The 19,215-nt window shown below is 34.9% G+C and overlaps 2 protein-coding genes across 6 annotated transcripts in view; one reads left to right on the top strand and one right to left on the bottom strand.

Annotated features, from left to right (window-relative positions):
• Positions 1–19,215, bottom strand: part of JMJD1C (jumonji domain containing 1C) — a 314,373-nt gene that overhangs the window by 60,300 nt on the left and 234,858 nt on the right. For 3 of the 5 annotated variants that reach the window (XM_033406071.2, XM_033406069.2, XM_033406067.2), the window contains exon 3: positions 11,058–11,171. The exons of 1 other annotated variant lie outside the window; for it this stretch is intronic. Coding sequence is in view for 2 of the 4 variants with exons in the window: in XM_033406069.2 (XP_033261960.1) it covers positions 11,058–11,171 (114 nt within the window). In the remaining 2 variants the exon portion in view is untranslated. Of the gene's footprint in view, positions 1–11,057; positions 11,172–15,014; positions 15,573–19,215 lie in introns of those variants that run through there. One more of the 5 variants, XM_049697173.1, reaches the window with a different exon arrangement.
• The window catches only part of REEP3 (receptor accessory protein 3), a 393,590-nt gene that overhangs the window by 40,664 nt on the left and 333,711 nt on the right, over positions 1–19,215 (top strand). The window lies entirely within an intron of this gene.

Genomic DNA, 19,215 nt, shown 5'->3' on the forward strand with positions numbered 1-19,215 from the left:
ATATCCACAAACAGAAGAATTAAATTGGATTTTTACCTTATACTATCTAAAACATTAATTTAAAACGGGTCAATGACTTAAACGTAAGAACTAAAACTACAAAACTCTCGGGACATTTTTCATGATGTTGGAGTTGGTAATAATTTCTCAGATATGATACTAAAAGCATAGGCAATGAATAGCTACTATTAAGGAAATGAAAAATAACAAGTGTGCTCACAGATATAGAGAAACTGGAACCCTGTTGGTGGGAATGTAAAATGGTGCAGAGCCTGTGGAAAACTGTTTGGCTGTTCCTTAAAAAGTAAAACATAAATTTCCATATGCTCTAGCAATCCCATTCTTAGGTATACTCCCGTAAGAAGTGAAAGGTAGGACTCAAATATTTGTACACCACTATTCACAACAGCATTATTCACAACAGTTAAGAGGTGGAAACAACCCAAATGTCCATCAACATATGAATGGATAAACAAAATGCGACAAATACATACAATGGAATATTATTCAGCCATAAAAAGGAATGAACTGCTGACACATGCTACACAGGTGAATCTTAAAGACATACTATTAAGTGAAATAAGTCAGTCACAAAAAGGACAAATATTGTAGGATACCATTTATATTAGGTATTTAGAAGAGGCAAACAAAGTATAGACCAAGAACAGAGAAGTTACCAGGGGCTGGGAAGAATAGGGTACTGGGAAATGGGGAGTTATTGTTTAATGAATGAAGAGTTTCTATTTGGGATGATGAAAAAGTTCTGAAAATGGACAGTGGTGATGGCTGTACAACACTGTGAATGTACTTAATGCCGCTGAATTGTACACTTAAATGGTTAAAATGGTTTTACTGTTACCTTCTTTTAAACAAATGTTCGTTATTCCTCTACTCCAAATGGACAGTGAGGGTTGAAGTCAATCACATGGTTGACTCAACTAAAAAACTGTTAAAATGTCTCTGACTAGTCACCATTCCATCTTCATAGGAAAGGTAGGTGGGTTAGAGTTTATGTAAGTGGACCATCCAACACCCATTCTGCTTATTCACTGCATCTCATGCACTTAACCAGCCCTGCTGTCTTAGTGACTTAGCTAATTTATATTCATCCTGAGACAATTTAGGGGGTCACCTATTCTAAGGACAGGGGCATCCTCTACTTCTCCCACAACCAGGGAAGATTCCTTATACCTCTCTGGTGTCCGCTACGTACTATCTTTTGCCTACATTTACATTTGTATTTTTCCATGTGCTTCCACCATTAGATTATAAACTCTCTGACTAGTGTATTTGTATGCTTGAATACAACACAGCAGGCCCTCAAACATATGAATAAAGAGCCCCCAAACGTTATTTTATTGACTAAGGGCTAGTGCTGTTTTGCCTTTAGTCTGAAGCCCAGAAAGACTTGGATTTTAGAGACAGTCCTTTTAACAAGAGGCTAAAAGGGCTTTGTTTTAAAGTATTGCTTTTCAATTTTAACTTTGAACAAATCTTTGAGCAAAACAGAGAAAACTAGGCAGCTGAGAAAAGTGGGAGAGAGCAAAACATCTTAATCTGTTTGGATTCTTGCCTAGGGAACAAGTGAGTCTGAAAATGATGCACAGATTTGGGGTACAGCTTGATGCCAGTATTTGAAAAGTCTAGGGAGATTGTGCAGGCAATAAAATTAAGGAAAAATTTAATCTTATATTTAGAAAAGATGTCAACCCTAAGAAAAATAACAAAGTGCCAAACAAAAGAATGATGTGCAAATAAGAGATGTTTCCTGTTTGATAGCGCACAAAGGCAGGGTGGCATAGTAGAAAAAACATCTTGGAATCTAAAGTTTTTGGTTCAAGTTCTGTTTAGGCTACCACTAGCTGTGTGAACCTAGATGCCAAATCACAACTTCCCTAAACCTCGCTTTCTTTGCCTGTAAAAATTGCTATCACATATTCTCTCCCTTCCTCATATTTCTTCCTTCTTCTCTTTTCAGCCTCTCATCCTCCTACACTCCCACCCCTAGTTTACCAATTAACACAAATATTAGACTTAAAAGGTCCTGCGAAGGAGGGAGAGCTGGTGGGCGAATTGACACTGACACACAAAAGTCACGTGGAAACTAGTATTATGAGAAGCAAAACCTATGATTAAGCAGAAAAACCTGTCTGCAGAAAGAAGACTGAGGAAGGGGGTGAGAAGAAATATGTAACTTGAGTTCCTGACCTTCTAGTTCCTAACTCCATTCCAAGTAAGGTTCAGCTGTACTTTTCTGCAGTGGATGTCCATGACATTTCCTGTTGTATCTTTTTAACAGGCCCACCACCCCCTTTTAAAAATTAAATCTAGTTTAAATGGGTTTCCATTTCTGCCACCTAGCCATTGTAAGTTAGACTTCTCAAAGACTTGTGTGAATTAAATAAATTCATATATGTACCCTGAAAGCATTATATGTAATTAAGATAATAATATAATCTGTTTTCCTCATAAAGTAAACATAAGAATTAACTAAAATAATGCACTTGGAAATATTTTGGAAAATGTTGAACCTTATAAATGTAAAATATTAACAGCACACTGAGAAATAAAATTTTGACTTTGGGATTTTTAAATAAAAGGGCTGTGCTTTAGTAAGAATTCCCGGTTGGGCAAAAGGAATAAGTAAATAGTATCAACCTATTTTGATTGGCAGAAAGAAATTGGCAGAAATCTTTCTCAATGATAACTAAGTGATGGCTTAGAATCTTTGGAATCTGATGTCTACAAGCATAATTTCACATACTTTAAATTCATAACAGCAGCCACAAAAAATTAAAAAGGGACTGGCAGATTTTTCAGCATATGATCATAGCAGATTTGTGACCAGGAGAGAACTATCGCAGACTGTGACTTATAAATGTTTTTAATCTGAATATTGCAGAACAGCTCATACGTGAGCCAAATTTCAGTCAAAATAACATGTTCCTGAACTTCATGAATATATTTTCAACACACCAAGTTTTGCAACCAATTTTTACAAATGAAGAACTCCCTTTTTAATAGCAGCAGACAATACACATCGGCATACCCGATTTGTAGGACCTTAAGCACGTTTCACAACTTTTTTTGAAATTATGGCAATAAAGAATCATGCAGGCAGGGGGGAGATAACAGTATTTAAACAAGATGCAGAGCAAAATTACTGAATATTAAAACATGATGTACCAATTTAAAATTTTTAAAAAGCCTACTTAAATAAGGAAGTAACAATGATTCTGTTTTAGCTTCTGGTTCTGCTTTTCTTGTAGTCCATTCTACTTTCTAGGCTTCAGCTTGGCTCCACTACTGCAAGCTGTCACTTTTGACTAGAAATGGAATAAAGCCAAGCACTACACAATAGCAGCTTCCTGCTCTGGCCTCATCTCCTAGACCACCCCCCAGGCCAATGCCTGCCCACAGATGCTGATCCTACCAAGCCAATATTCCACCAGCAATCAGTTCACAGCTATGGCTATGATCCTGTATTTTTTATACTCTTGGCACAGTGTATATCCTACAATCTCACAGTTCTCATTTTTACTGACATTATGGCAACAAGGCACCTCTAATTTCAATCAAATGCTAATATGAAGGCAAAGTGAAATGCACACAAAAACTCATGGACTAACTGAGAACGTGCTCAACTCTGTCAAAATATAATTCAGAAACAGATACAGAAAAATACAGAATAGAAAGAAAGCTCTCAGTAGGTACTATTAATCCAAACAATCCTGTTATTCCAGTTTTGCATAATTTCGATTTGCATCTGGCACTGCCTGGCTTAATAGTTCTCTCTTTTCAGATAAACCTAGATTTAGGTTGAATGTCTTTTATCCCTGAGACTAATATCATTAGCCAGGGACTAACTTGATCAGGTTAATGTTCATCAGAAATATTTGTTTTCCCACACTGAGCAAGTTCACAGAATTATGGCTTTAAATGTTGGAAAGGAACTTCAAAGGTCATTTAGACCAACTCTTATTCAATGCTAAGAGGACTTCCAAACTGTAGTACTACATCCTCATGGCCTCCCTCCAGAGCCAAACAAAGAAAAACAATTCTGTAATTTGCTGCATATCACTTATACTTCTTGAGATAAAAATAACTATCACAGCAAGTAGAGCTTATGCCTTTCCCCACGGGGAAAAAAGGTAAGGATGTGTTGTGGAGAGTAATCCCACAATAGGGTTCTGCATCTTTTCTAATATCATTTTCTTAAAACAGGAGTTTAAGAAGTCACTGAGGAATCTTATCTAAATATACTTTTTAAAAAGGGGGAGAGGGAAGAAGAAATACTACTACAAAGACATGTTCTGTTACACAGTGACCATGGCTTGTACCAACACCGAAAAAGTTTATCTAGCACCAGCTGCAGAAGGAATGGTGAGAGTTCCAGAGAAGACAAATAAAACAGATTGTTAAAAGAGGCGCAGATGGTGGCAGAGAAATGTCCAATGGCTGCATATGGTAAGAAGAGAAAGGAGTTTCAAATATCTACCACAAAGGTTTAAGACTCCATCTATAAAAAGGGAGATTTAGAGCATGTCTAAATAGCAGTGACCTTCTATTGAGCAGTTTCTATGTAGTAATAAGCTCATTTTAAATGTGTCATTCACTTAATCTTTCTAACTCTGAGATGGATAGTATATTAATCTTATAGATGAGGAAACCAATTATTGAGCATGCTTTAGACTTTCCCAATGTCACATAGCTAGCAAACGGCAAAGCTAGGATTTGAAACCGTATCTGCATGAATTGACTTCAAAATTCATAGCTAGGCTGATTATCTAAGACAAAAGATGCCATCAATTAGCTCCTTCTGATATAGTACAATAACCAGATGTCACTGTTATGTAGAAAATTTTGTTTTTGTTATTCTCTTGCTTCAAAGCTTCCAACAATTCATAGGGCCTACAAGATAAAAGTCACTTAGTAACCATACTTAGCAATCCTTTTCCTCTTTTATCTGACCCCACAATACTTACTTCTCTGGTATGATGTCTATATTCAAAACCAAACTCTCTTCTCTAGCTAGACTGATATTCTACTGACCCCTAAATCTACCTCATCATTGATCACGCAATCCTTTCTGCTAAATGTCTGCCTCACTCTCCCTATCTTTCACTTCCATCTCCATTCAGAAGAATCCCATTCAAGTTTTACCCTCTTCATGATACTTCTTTATACCATTTCAATCTCTGCTGGCTTCTTTCTTTTGTATTCCTTAAGTCTTTACTATGCATTTTTGGCTCCTTAAATCAAACCTATTTCAAGGACATTTTTAAAAATCTAAGTTGTTATCACGGATTATAAACTCTTTGGAAACTAATAAGGACTATGACTTATACTTTTATTTTTTTAATTTATTTTTTTGGCCACACAGTGCGGCCTGTGGGAATCTTAGTTCCCATGCAGGATCTTAGTTCCCTGACCAGGGATTGAGTCTGTGCCCGCTGCAGTCGAAGCAGAGTCTTAACCACTGGACCACCGAGGAAGTCCCTTTATCAACTTTTTAAAACCATCAAGCACCTAAGCAGGATGCTATGAATAGGGAAACCACATAATTTAAATAACTGCTAAATGAATGAAGTCAGTTGGGATGTTTCTAACACCAGACATTTAAAAATTTCAAGGGTAAGTCAAAGGGAAGTAGAGTCTGAGCATAAAACTGCCATTTAAACACTCCTTTCTGGGAAAAAAAAAAAAAAAAAATCAAGTGAGTTAACAGTAAGTGGAGCTTCTGTTCTGAGCCCATCTCTCCCCACCTCAACTCAGGAGCAGAAGCTCTCATTCTCGAGGATGGGGTGTGAGCACACTCCACTCCCGTATCCTAATAGGAGGTGTACTTCCGTTATTTCTTATAAGTACCTATCTCTCAATACCAAGTTCAGTTATCATTACAAAACAACAAACAAAAACCCACCAATTTCTATCATAAAAATAAAACAACAGTTTTCTAGGCAGTTTCTGAAAGTCAATTTATTTTTTTCTTTTAGTAAAATTAATGAGGGAGCAGTAATTTGACACCAGAAAGAACAAATCTGAGAGTAATTCTGGGACAGAAACATTTACCTAACTACATAAATCCTGTACCAGGTCAAATTCTCATTTCCTCTACAGGAATGTTAGTTTAAAAATGCTCTAAAGTGATATATCTATACTACAAATTGAAACGAGAGTAAAGAAAAGGGCAAAAAAGTTGTCTTTTCTCTACCCACCACAGCAATACTAACAATGAAGTTCTGTTTACTTCCTCTCTAAACTATTAGCAATATCGACATAGTTCTCTGGGGAATAAATCTGCTTATAAGCCAAATTATTACCAACAAGATTTTCAAACTTTTCAGTGGCTCACTTATGTCAAATACTTCACTCAACAAAATATAACATTGCGCAGGTAACAACCAAACAACTAGTTGATTGTTCATCTAGGCTGACTGAAGGCTAAATTTCACCTCACTCAAACTCATCTCATCCTGGTAGTGAAGCAATTCCAAATAACAAAAATTTAGAAGGAAAAACATATATGTCTCTGCTACACTCCACTCCTTAAACTATTTTTAGTAAACCAGATGTGTTGAGCAACAACTAACTTAGGGATATTCTCAAACTGCAGACAATAAATTTATGTAATCAATGATGGAATGTGGTTCAAAATAGACTCCAACTGAAAAAACAACTTTCTCACTGAAGAAGCATATAGCAATGATAAACAGACCCAACACAGTTCAGACACTTGCATTAAATAATATAAGACTCTTCTCTGTTAAAGTCCTTAATCAATCTTTAGTCTAGGAACTAAGAAAATACTCAGGTTTGCTCCATGCATTCCCTTCAACCAGCAATTCACAGCACAACAGTACTATATCAAGGACTTAGTAAAGTAGTTCAATGTCTGTATTTTGCAATGATAGAAACTGAGGTATTAGTAGTCTTATCTCTGAACTTTTAGCACATTATAATGACCAAGAACTTCAAATAGGTTCATTCCTTCAGGTCTAGGATGATTCTACCTTATTGTAGGGAAAATACCTCTTTACTATTGTGTTGGCCAAAAAGTTCGTGTGGGTTTTCCGTAAGAAAACAGAAAAACCCAAACTTTTTGGCCAACCCAATACAGTGAATTTTAATATACAATAAGATAGACATTGGGTATAATTTTAAGCCAGCACATTCTGCTTCAAACCTTTAATGGTTTTCAACTAGTGCCCTTTGTATTATTCCTTTATTACATTTAAAAGCAAAAAGGATTGTGATCCCTAGAAAACAGTGGACTAACAAGCCAGACCAACCCAGATTAATTGATATGAGTCATGTACAATTTTCAGGTAAGAAATAATCTCTTCTACATCTTCTATGAGGCAACCAACCTGAAACTGCAGGTGTGTGCATGGCCAGAAGCCAAAATCCAGGACAAGATGATTTCAAAATCATGCTAAAAGTTCAATGTTCATATTTCATTATCAAACTTTTTTACATGAACTTGATCAAAACTTCAAATTTTAGTGGAAAGTTTTTTAAAACTTCTGTACTCATCCTCCAAAGTAAAGCAACCATACCACAGAAATCATAGTAATTAAAAAAAAAACCGAAAACTATAAAAAGCATCTTTAAGAACCAATAATTTGTTTTTTCCTCCTCCTTCCCAGCCAGCTGAGAGACATAGAATCTGAAGAGCTCCCTCCTACTTCCTCTCTTTTTCCCTTCCCCCTTTACTTCAAAGAAAGTTAATTGCAGCCAGGCATGATCAGGAAATCTGAAAGGAGGAAGCAGAAACTCATTTGTGTGCAAAAGGAAGGAAAAACAGAATTAACAATACCATGGTACGCTGCATCAGCAATGTATTAATATGCATTCATTATATTGTCTATAAAATGTTGATTTGATTTCTCTCCTCATTCAACTTGCCTTCCAAAATACTGAAAACTATAATCTATGATGGTTGCACCCGGATCCACCAACCGCACGTAACTTAAAAAAACGACCAAACTGCGACTTCCTTTGGTGGTCCAGCGATTAAGACTCCATGCTCCCAATGCAGGTGGTCTGGGTTCGATCCCTGGTCAGGTAACTAGATCCCACATGCCACAACTAAAAGATCCCGTGAGCCGCAACTAAGACCCAGTGTAGATAGATAGATAAATAAATATTTTTAAAAAAGAACAAATCAATTAACTTAATACATGCCATCTGATACTCAATACACTGAAGTCATTCAGAGAGATAAGTGCAAACCAGTGACCTAAAAGGGAAAGGATCTGTATTAATTCTGAGTCATGTGTTTCCTAACCATTACCTTACAATATATGTTATTGTGACATATTAAAAAATAGGGGGCTTCCCTGGTGGCGCAGTGGTTGCGAGTCCTCCTGCCGATGCAGGGTACACGGGTTCGTGCCCCGGTCCACGAAGATCCCACATGCCGCGGAGCGGCTGGGCCTGTGAGCCATGGCCGCTGAGCCTGCGCGTCCGGAGCCTGTGCTCCACAACGGGAGAGGGCCACAACAGTGAGAGGCCCGCATACCAAAAAAAAAAAAAAATAGGGCTGCACCACTATAAAGGTAACTAAAGGGAGAGTACTACTACAGAATAAAATGCTGAGCACTCAAGGAGAAAGATGGTGAATGGGAATTCCCAGTATAAAACTATTTAAACAGATTCACAATGAATCATCACTTGTGGGAATTTTTCAAACAAAACTTAGGTGTACTCTATACAGAAAGGCTATTTCCAAAGAAGACTTTCTTCCCCATCCCACATAAGAAGTCTACAAAGGACAATTAACACCCAGATTCAGAAGAAACTGCCTCATGAAATTTAAAGAAATGAGAAAAAACAGGGAGACCATTTTAAAAACTTGTTCAATTTTCCCCAAACGCCCTTCGACTTACATATGGTTACCCTAAGGTTAAGATTTACCAAGGCACTATTTACAAAATCTACGCCAGGAACAGCTGCCATGTTTAACATGCCAAGGAATTTAATGTACTGTTTGGACAACTGGTTAGAGAAAAGCATTGTGGGATAAAGCCACTCTAATTACATGAACTCTAAAAGTATTTTCTTTATGTAGAGTATGTCTGTATTTTATAAATTCATTTAAATAAATAACTTTGAAAACCTAGACTAAGCCATCTTCAGTCTCTGGAGTAAATTTTCATTCAAAAAATTACAGTAGCTGTCAATAATTTACATATTGGAGAAACTTTTTATATTTTTAACCTGGTTAAAAAACATTAAATATAAAAATTAAAATGTATACAAAAAAGCTTTACTGTATACCATTTATTACTTCTAAAACTCTTAAGAAACACTAAAATTAAGGTATGCTGGATCCTAAACCAAGTGCTGTTAGTGTAATTCCTTCTGATCTCTTACAACTGAGAATTCACATTACTTGTGAAGCGCAAATGGTTAAAATGTCAAGTGAATCACATCACCTTTGGAAGATCATATCCTTCTAGGCCAGAGGTCAACTTACCTATACTAGCAGGGAAAATATAAATAGCTAACAAAGACAATCATACACATCACCAAGTCAAATAAGACTTTAGCTCTTAAGCCTTTATTTCTAATTCTTTCAATCACTATAATTTTAATAAACATGTTGTAGAGTTTTAGGCCACCTGGCAAGAGTTTATTTTTAAAAGTAATTTCTACATAATGATTTCAGTTCTCTAAATCAAATCCAAGCTTCTACAGTGCTAATCAGCAGCCACAGAATTAAAATACTGAGGCAGAAGGTTCCTTTGATTTTTACCTATACTCACCTAGGCTAATTCCCACTAAAAGACTGTTAGAAATGAGACAAATAAGGCTATAGCAAGCTAAATGGCATTTACAACCAAAACCAAAACAAAATAAAACCCGAGGGAAAAGCTCTAACACCTCCAATATTAAACTGGAACTGCTATGAATTTTTAGCTGTAAATACTGCAAACAAAGAGCAAAAGGTAACAGTACAAAAATGAGGCCATTTAATGAACTGTGAAAAATAATGTGAAGAGACAAAAACATACCCATGTAGACTTCAAAGTAAGAAATAACATTTAATCGAGAGAACTATCATCTACTTTTGGTAGATCTAATAAAAGCGGCACATCACTACTAATTCCCTAAGTATTATAACTTCACACACAGCAAACCACTGCTCATTAACTCAAGCTCTTGTTCTTTCCATGGAAACAATGCCTCTATATTTTACTTTTGAAAAACAGTAACTATTCTGAAATGAAATAGGAGTATGGACTTTCAGCTCTATTAAAAAAAGAAAGTCAAACTAGTTCACTCATACTTTCTTTCAAGGCACTTATTATATTATCTTAAACATTTAAGTAAAAAAAAAACGTATAAAATATACTAATTTAATTCAACCTAAAATCCAAATATACAAAGAAAACAAACTTCTCTGCATTTTTACTTCAACCTTAAAAAATTAACTGATAGAACTTAACTAGAGATTTTAAAAAACATTTAGCTTACTACTTTTGATATGAGTTTCTTTACATGATTTAAATCTAAAAACCTACTAGAGAACGTTTTTTCCAATTAAGTGTATTTGTATTTAAATTGCAACAACTGGGAATTAAAATTTAGAAACTGAACAATTCAATTAATGACAACCTAAAGAAAAATTCCCACTTAAAAAGAAAATGAACTACTATTATGCTAAACTGATATGAATGTATATAGTAAACACTAATCTCATTTAATTACATTAATGACTCAATTCTTAACCTTTAGAGCTGGAGACAAAGATAATTTATACTAATATCTAACCAGTTATTTTCTAACAATGAACATTTTTTAGAATGGCAGGGACTTTTATTTTGCTTACTTGTGCATGCGACAGGATGCTGGCTGGCTCATAGTAAGTTCTCGGTATATATTTCTTGACTGGATAAATGAATCATTTATCCTATAATCAAAATTTATCAGATGCACTGGGTTTATTATACACCTTGATGTTAGCTAGAATTGAATATTCTAAAGAATATCTGAATATCAGCGAAGTTTAGTGAATAGTTAATTTTTTAAAGCAACCTAAAATTTCTTACCTGGTAGGGCTGAAAGGCACTATCTTCAGTTAAAAAATCCAGTTGTTTATCTACAAGGAATTCTACTGCAGTGATTGAACTGGGTATACTTTTTTCAACCAGGGGTTTGAAAGTCTGGTAAGAGAAAAAAAAAAATTCTAATGGTTATTTTCTGGATTTTATCCTCAAAATGTGAAGGGGTATATATAAATACAACCTATTAAAGTCATTATCATAATGGTTTTAGGATACCAATTGCTATCAGTTTTCATATTATAAGCTAAAGTGATGCTTTTATCCATATAATAGAGTACTTTCTATTTATTTAAAAGAAATGAAGATTTTAAGAAATGATATGAAAAAATTCCAGTATAAGTCCCAGTTTATTTTAAAAGAGGGATATAATCAAATATACATGTGTATAAAAATTTCTAATATAAAAAAAGAGAAATTGCTTCTGAAAAAGTAAACTGGGTAGGAGAGCATATTACCCCAACTCTTTAAAATATTGTAAGTATTATTCTTTATAAAACAGAGTAGTTATGATTTACATGTGTAATTTTTTCCCTAGCTCATTCACATCAAGAAGGATTTTAAATGATCAGGATGCATCTGGTCTTTTAACTCCACCCCGTGTACTACTCATCCCCGCCCCTGCCCCAAGCACAAATAAAAATCCAGCTGCTTCAGTAAGAGCAGCATGGGGGAAGGGTGTAGGAAAAGAAGGAGGTAAGAAGTATTACACAAAACCGACCTTTCAGTAAAGTCTCTCCAGATTTCCACTATTAAAAAACAAAACAAAACACGGGCGGGGCGGGGGGGGGGCGGGGGGGAGTAAATCCATGGTCATTTGATTGTTTTAAAGGAGACTCAACTTTTACATAAAGAAATTTACTCATATCTTGGGGTGGGGGTGGGAGTGAGCGAGGCAGGAGAGGAAGAGGAAGGAAATAAAGGTACTATATATGCATTTTTCTTATGACTATCAGAATCACTTTCGAATAGACGCAGTCTGAATAAAAACCAAATACATTATATCCATGATACTGCTTTAAAACTTTAAAAATATTCCACCATCTTAAAAACATAGTGGCTTTACTATAAAAGAATCTAAGTTTGGAAAATGAAATAAACAAGGAACTAAGTTGCTAAACTACCTATATCACATGGGGAAATCTTTCTTGCTACAGGCAACTTCTGCGACCATTTGGATGCAAACCAAAGCTTTCGGCACAGACAGTAAAAATCCCCAGGAGATCCAAAGCCGCTGTATTTCCCCCTTCTCTTATTTATGTCTGAAATAAATCTAACATCTTACTAATCATAACTAATAAACACTCTGGGGAAAAACTCTTCAAGATTTTTAATTCAGAATGGCTCTTAAGCAGTTAATTTCTCTATTTAAGAAATTCTTTTTAAAGCTTTCAATTCGATTCATTGAGGAGTCTGTGTTTTGAAAAAGCTAAGAACACAGAGGAATAAATATTTTAAACATGCCTTATTTCTACACTATCCACACCATGAACTAATAAATGATATCTTCTTTCACAAATTAACATGAAAAAAATTCTCTTACACCTCCACCTACTTTCAGTATTTATGATTAGAAAACCTAGTCACAGTAATATCCTCCCTCCCATGTCCTAGGTCTAACCTTTTAAGTACTACATATGTATCAAAAGTATTTTTACTGGGGTGAGAAATTACATTTTCAAAACAGACATTCCCCCATTATTTAGCTATCTCCTGCTACTGTTGCCATCTAACATTTTCCATTTACCATAACTAAATTCCTTAGTGTAATATGTAACATTTTCATATTATATCTTTGTTTAGTTTTTAGTAAACTAGAAAACACTGGCACCTTCTCAGGAGAACATTTAATTCTTGAACTTTATCAAATGCTCTATTTCTTTTTAAACAGTACCAAGTCGGATCAACTTGGGAAGGTTAACAAAAAGGTCTACAAAAGGTATTATCTAAGTGGCTAAAGATACAATTCAATTAAGTAGGATCTGGAAAAAAAGTAAACTTCTCCAGTCTTGAGTGCCTCTTTCTTACGCAAATAATACAGGTGGTTTGCATTTCCTATGAGAACTAGTCATTTTATAATATGAAAAACATTCTTGTGAAGAGAACCTCTCAGAACTCAGCTTTTTAAGGTAGGTCAGAGTTCTAAGGGTAAATTTCAACAGGCCAATTTATCATAATTTAAATTACTGAGTTAGAAAAAACAAAGGTTTAGTTTCTAGGCTAAAATAAAGAATTTCTCATTTTAGGGTATCTAAACTGAAAGCCACTGGTAGAATTTAGCTATCAGAAATGTTAAAAGACTGGTTTATAATCGTCTATTTCTGATACATGAAGACTTATAATAACCATGTACAAATGGAAGTCAAAAGTATACCATGCTTCTTAAATATTAGTAAACAGGGCCACGACCTGCAAATTTTAAAATGTGCAATTACTTTTAAACTAAAAATATGTTCCCACCAAGTGCCGATAAATACTTTTATAGTACTTGTTAAAGAAATGTTTTAATATATATTAAACAAGCAACCCTAAAAATATGCAACTGTTCGTACTTTATGGAAAAATTAAAGACAAACAACATATAAAGCTAAGAGTTAAAAATACATCCTGATTCCCTAAAGTGGCAAGTCAATGATGTAACCATTATTAACTTTTGTATCCAAGTCAAACATAACCATTTCAAAGACATTATTAGCTTAAAAATAAAAAATATTTAAATAAAAGCGAATGGATCCTACAGATTTTTATGTAGTAAGTATTTCATGGGTCTAGGTGCACTGGAATGTAAAGTAACTAGAACTCATGCATAGCTAAGTAATTCAAGACTCTAAAGATATACCATTCTATGAGGAACTTCCACAGCCTAAGGGGAAGCAAGGAGCTACCATCTGATGAAAGTCACAGTAGAATATGGCCCTAATCATAAAAAGACTATTATTCTAATGCTGAAAAAAGCCTTTGAAAATCCAAATTAAAACTACCAATTAAACAAAACACTTTTTCAATTTTATTAATGGATTGGGAGTTCTTTTAAGGTCCTTTGTCTTTGTTAACTGTACTTTAAAAATAGTATAAAGCCAAAATAAATACTTAGTTGAGAGTCTGCATTTCTAGTAGGGCCTACCACGCTATAGGAAGAATGCTTAGAACAACTGTATCCTGTTTGGGGCTCCATGCTGCACCACATTCCATTCACATGAGGAAGAGGCGAACAGATGAGCCCTCCTCGAAAATACATTTTTAAAATAAATCAGCTGCAGTTCTCAAACATAACTCAGCTGCTCAAACAAACCATTTTAAAGCTCATCATTTAACATTTAATTGGAAATTCATGGAGTTTATGTCTACAGTCTGAGTTTCTAACAATCTCCAGTTAACATTTAACAATTCCTTTTCCAAGTGAAAAAAATCAGGCTCATTAACTACAAAAATCTGATATAAATCTCCCTAAAGGAATACTAAAGCAGAAAACAATCTAGGATACATTTCAGAAGTCAAGGTTTAGTCTTAAAAAAAAAAAAAAAGACTGGAGTGACTCGAAAGAACAAAGTCCAAATTCCCACCCAAGCAGGTCTATTGAAAAACACGATACTGTTAGAAAACAAGTTGGGGGTGGGGAAAAGAATACACCACAGAAGAAAACCCTCACAAAACAAACACCCCTACTTCCCTTAACACATTATATTCTAAAACCCTAATCTAAAACATTTCTGCTATAATACTTTAAACAACTGAGGTCTTTTTTTTAATCTTTACAGTGTTATGAAATTACTGCACACACAATAAATCTCTTCCTAAACAAATGAAATCGTTAAAAATTCTTAAAACTAAGAACACTAAGGCTGGATCTATAAAAGACAGTGACCTTAATTCCTAAGGCTGAGAAGCAAAACCAAATGTAAATTAAGACAAAAGAAAAAGGAAGCAGAAAAATACAAACCGTACTTTGTTCTTGAGAATTTTAAAGTATCTTTAAATCTCATATATCCACGACAAGGCTTTAAAGGTCAAGAAGTATTGCTGACATTTCCATTTTGTTCTTGAGCAGTATTTTTTTTTTAATCTAACCTAAATACTTCTTAAGTCTTAAAAAATCACAGGCAAATGTCTCTCAAACCAAGCATTTCTAAGCTTACTTGCAGCGTCGTCATTGTATAGTAAGAAAAGCCAAGACCACAGAACGAAGCAGAGGCTGTAACCTAACAAGTCTCCGACGAGCAAATGACGATTTTCTGTCTGCTCCGGCTCGGTCCTGGCAGTGATGAGGATTACAACTCGCTCTTTGTCATCAGCACTGTGGTGTTAACGACTAAGAAATCCTGCAGCTGAAGCACTACTGCATCCTCCGATCTGGGTCAGGATAATTTCTCCCGAGGTCGCTTACATAACCAGTAAGATACTCCAAATAGAGAGAACAGCCATCCATCAGCTAGAGAAAGCCTTTTCCCACTGTACTCTGCGTGGAAACACACTGCAGTAGCTTCCAACAGTGCAGACACCCAAATGAGAACGACTACTTGGCTTAGGGCACACTGAGAGAAGGGAAGAGGCGGTGCTCTGTAAACTGTAACTAATCCTCCGTCACAGGTGCTGATGGAGTCACTTCCAGCACGAGTCACATTACTGGTGATTACTCATTTGGCTGCGCCATAGAGACTGGCTCATAATTTTAACAACAGACAAAGACAGACTAGTGGCGAGACTGAGAGCTCAAGTTTACTGTCTCCTTCATAAAGCAAATGCAAATACAAAGTTTTTGCTTTCCAGATTTACCAAGGGGAGAAAGTGCAGAAAACAAGTAATGTGTAAATATCTCTCAAGCTGGAAAAAATAAAGCATAACTTTAAACCATCAAAAATACTTTCAAGTGTGTTTTCAAGTAAATAGTTTATTTTTAGTTTAATCATTTCTCCTTAGAAATATACTGACATTTCTAAAAATGCAGGGAAGAAAACAGTTTAACATTTCTGGAGTAATTAAGTTAAATCAAATGACATAACCAACAATCTCACTGACACTTTACTCAAAGGAAAAACGAACCGGTAATGTTTATTTTGGCAGATTAAAAAATATTCCTGAAACATTTTCATTGTTTATAAAAATAATTTAAATAGTTTACAGTTATAAAAACCTATAATGGCCACACATGGCTACTGAGCACCTGACATGTGATTAGTCTGAATTGAGATGTGTGCTGTATGTATAATAAACACACTGAATACAAAGAATGTCAGATATCTGCAAGTGCAAGAAAACATTCACCTTTTTTTTTTTGAGACAATGAATACGACTTTATTCGGAAAGCCGGCAGACCAAGAAGGTGGCAGACTAGTGTCTCTGAAACACCATCTTCATTCACCTATTTTTTAATGATGTTTGTGAATGGTCTTTTATTATAAATTTGTCCCAATGTTAGGTATCTCAATTTCAACAAATTTAAAATTTTACACTGATTTTTTTAAACACCGCACACACAACCATTTTATCAAATTATGTTAAAAGAAAAACTTCCAGCCACCAGCCAATGCCCTGTCCCTTTAAATCTATTCCAGATGTATCAATTTCATTTCAAAGAAAACATCAGGTTAACTACTGAAAAACAGATATTTTAAATTTAGTCTATTATGGATTGCACTTAAAATCTCAATCAATCCTGTTTTAAGGATGAAAGAGAGGGGTAATGATTATTCAATGAATGTTAGTAAAGGGACTTCCCTGGTGGCACAGTGGTTAAGAATCCACCTGCCAATGCAGGGGACACGGGTTCGAGCCCTGGTCTGGGAAGATCCCACATGCCGTGGAGCAACTAACCCCGTGCACCACAACCAGAGAAAGCCAGCACACAGCAATGAAGCCCAACGCAGCCAAAATATAAAATACAGTATCCCAATAATTCATTCATAATTAATTACTTAAGACGTGAACATAAAACATATATGGAATTAAAAGAATTCAATGTAAGTTTCCAGAAGAACAACGAGTAATATGGCAGCCTTATTCTGAGCCACAAACAACCTCAAATGTTTGATTCAGATTATTACATTATAGACTATCAAATTTTAAATATACATCATACTACTTTTCTACAATTTACTGTACATTAGAGAATGAGTTAAATATTTCACAAGATTCATCTTACAATCTCACATAAATTCAAGTTTGACTATATGTGTTGTTATTAACTTAAAAACATGTCTTTGTTCCTCAAGTACTATTAGTCCCCTACAGAATCAAACAGCATTAAGACCTACACTTAGCTAACAATCCAAATGCCACAATATTTATATATTGCTAATGGTACATAATTCAATAATTTTTATAAAATCAAAATAATGTCAATACTGAAAAACCATTCACTTTTATTTCATACTACATCAGAGCTACATTAAAGTTAGATGCTTCTCCATTGATATAAATACTACATAGTTGATTCTTAATGCAAATAAAGGGTACAAGTGCAACTAGTTGAAAACCATAAATATCTTTTTAATATTTAAATTGGCCTTGATAAATATTTTTATAAATATATGAGTGTGAGTTTGGTCTGGTACGCTGGCAAATTTCTAACACAAATAAAAATAGTGAAGTAACAATACAGAGAAACCACTTGGTAGCAAGCGTTAAGTTGCTCAGCTTTTACATCAAGTCTCCTTAATTCTCTCTTGTTCTTACAACTCATAAGGGATGGTATTAAATATCACCTTCCAGACAGCGAAAAGCACCAATTTGAGGCGAGGAGCATTTCAGTCCTTTAAACTGGTTCTTCTTATGGCTTATACCTTCCTTAATGAATTAAGGAAGGAAGTTGAAGAGCTACTGTTAAAATTTTTTTTTCTTTCTTTTTTTTGGTTGGGTAAAAGGTCTTTTCTGGCAGCCTAACCAGGCTAGAGGAAGAGGAAACTACTCCAGTTACTGCCCAGAAATACACATCTCTGACTTCCTTCCTTTTTAGCTGGTTTCTAGGTTACAAGCTGAATAAGTCAACAGAGGTGAGAAAGTAAACAGAGGCTTAAAAGGAAGGCAACACTGTATGGCTATCTGAAGAAAATCTGTTCCTTCCAATAACTGTAGAACCTTTTTACATATAATTAAGAGTTAAACTAGCATTTTAGTCCCATTTATCTTGGGCTATCAAAGAAATAAATCCCTCATCTTTATAGATATGGAAGCCTAAACAAACAAGTGGATTTCTCCAAGTATACAGACTTTACAAAAAACCAAAAACCTCTAAGTTTCAGTGGCTTATTAGCATTTTAAGTATTTCTTTTTTAGACATAAGGATAGGAAAACAAGAGAAACAACAATAGTAGTTAAAAGAGGATTTGGATTTGATATGGCCTTATTTGAAGGCTGACTAGATTCAGGAAAATACTTTTCATTATGCCCTATTGCCCTATAAATCTATGAAAATATATAATGAAACGTGTAATGAAACTCTAATGAAACTCTCGCATCATGGTAGTGCCCAAATGATTAACTTCTTCACATTAATAAATCCATGTAGATCTTCCAAGCACTGCAAAGGTTGTGTAGCAGTTTCGTACCTTCAATAGACCATGAAGTTCCAAGAGGATCTCCAGATGATACAGACATAATCTTGATTTTTAAACTCTCTTCTCTCCCTTAAGCATGCAGGACATTCATTCAACCAATATGCATGGGATGTCTTCAATTAATGCACTTTTCCCTCCTTTGTTACCTATATCCTTGATAACTGCCCCAGTCATTAAGAGGAAAGTTGTGCAACAACTGAATGTGTTCATTTTTTAACTTGGTAAATATCACATCATAGGTTCTATGACATACAGTTGACTAAGAAAAATCATTGTTGATAACACAAAAACACTACACAAATAGTCTCTGTGACTGAATAAGCATTATGGCTGAATTCAGTGTCCTTTCTTTTATTTTTTCCTTCTAGTCTTTCTGAGTACTAATAAAGCACATACTCTTAACTCGAGTAGTTTTATCAGTTTGTCATATCTAGGACTTCTCTTTCAGAATCTCCCTGATCAGTCTTTCTTCCTCCCAATATTATGAGGTTTCACTTAAAGTCATCCCTCTGTATCTGTGAGGGATTGGTTCCAGGGCCCAGGAAGACATCAAAATCCTTGAAGGCTCAAGTCTCTCATATAAAATAGCATAG

The sequence above is a fragment of the Orcinus orca genome, chromosome 14 (assembly GCF_937001465.1).
Source record: "Orcinus orca chromosome 14, mOrcOrc1.1, whole genome shotgun sequence".
Taxonomy (NCBI): domain Eukaryota; kingdom Metazoa; phylum Chordata; class Mammalia; order Artiodactyla; family Delphinidae; genus Orcinus; species Orcinus orca.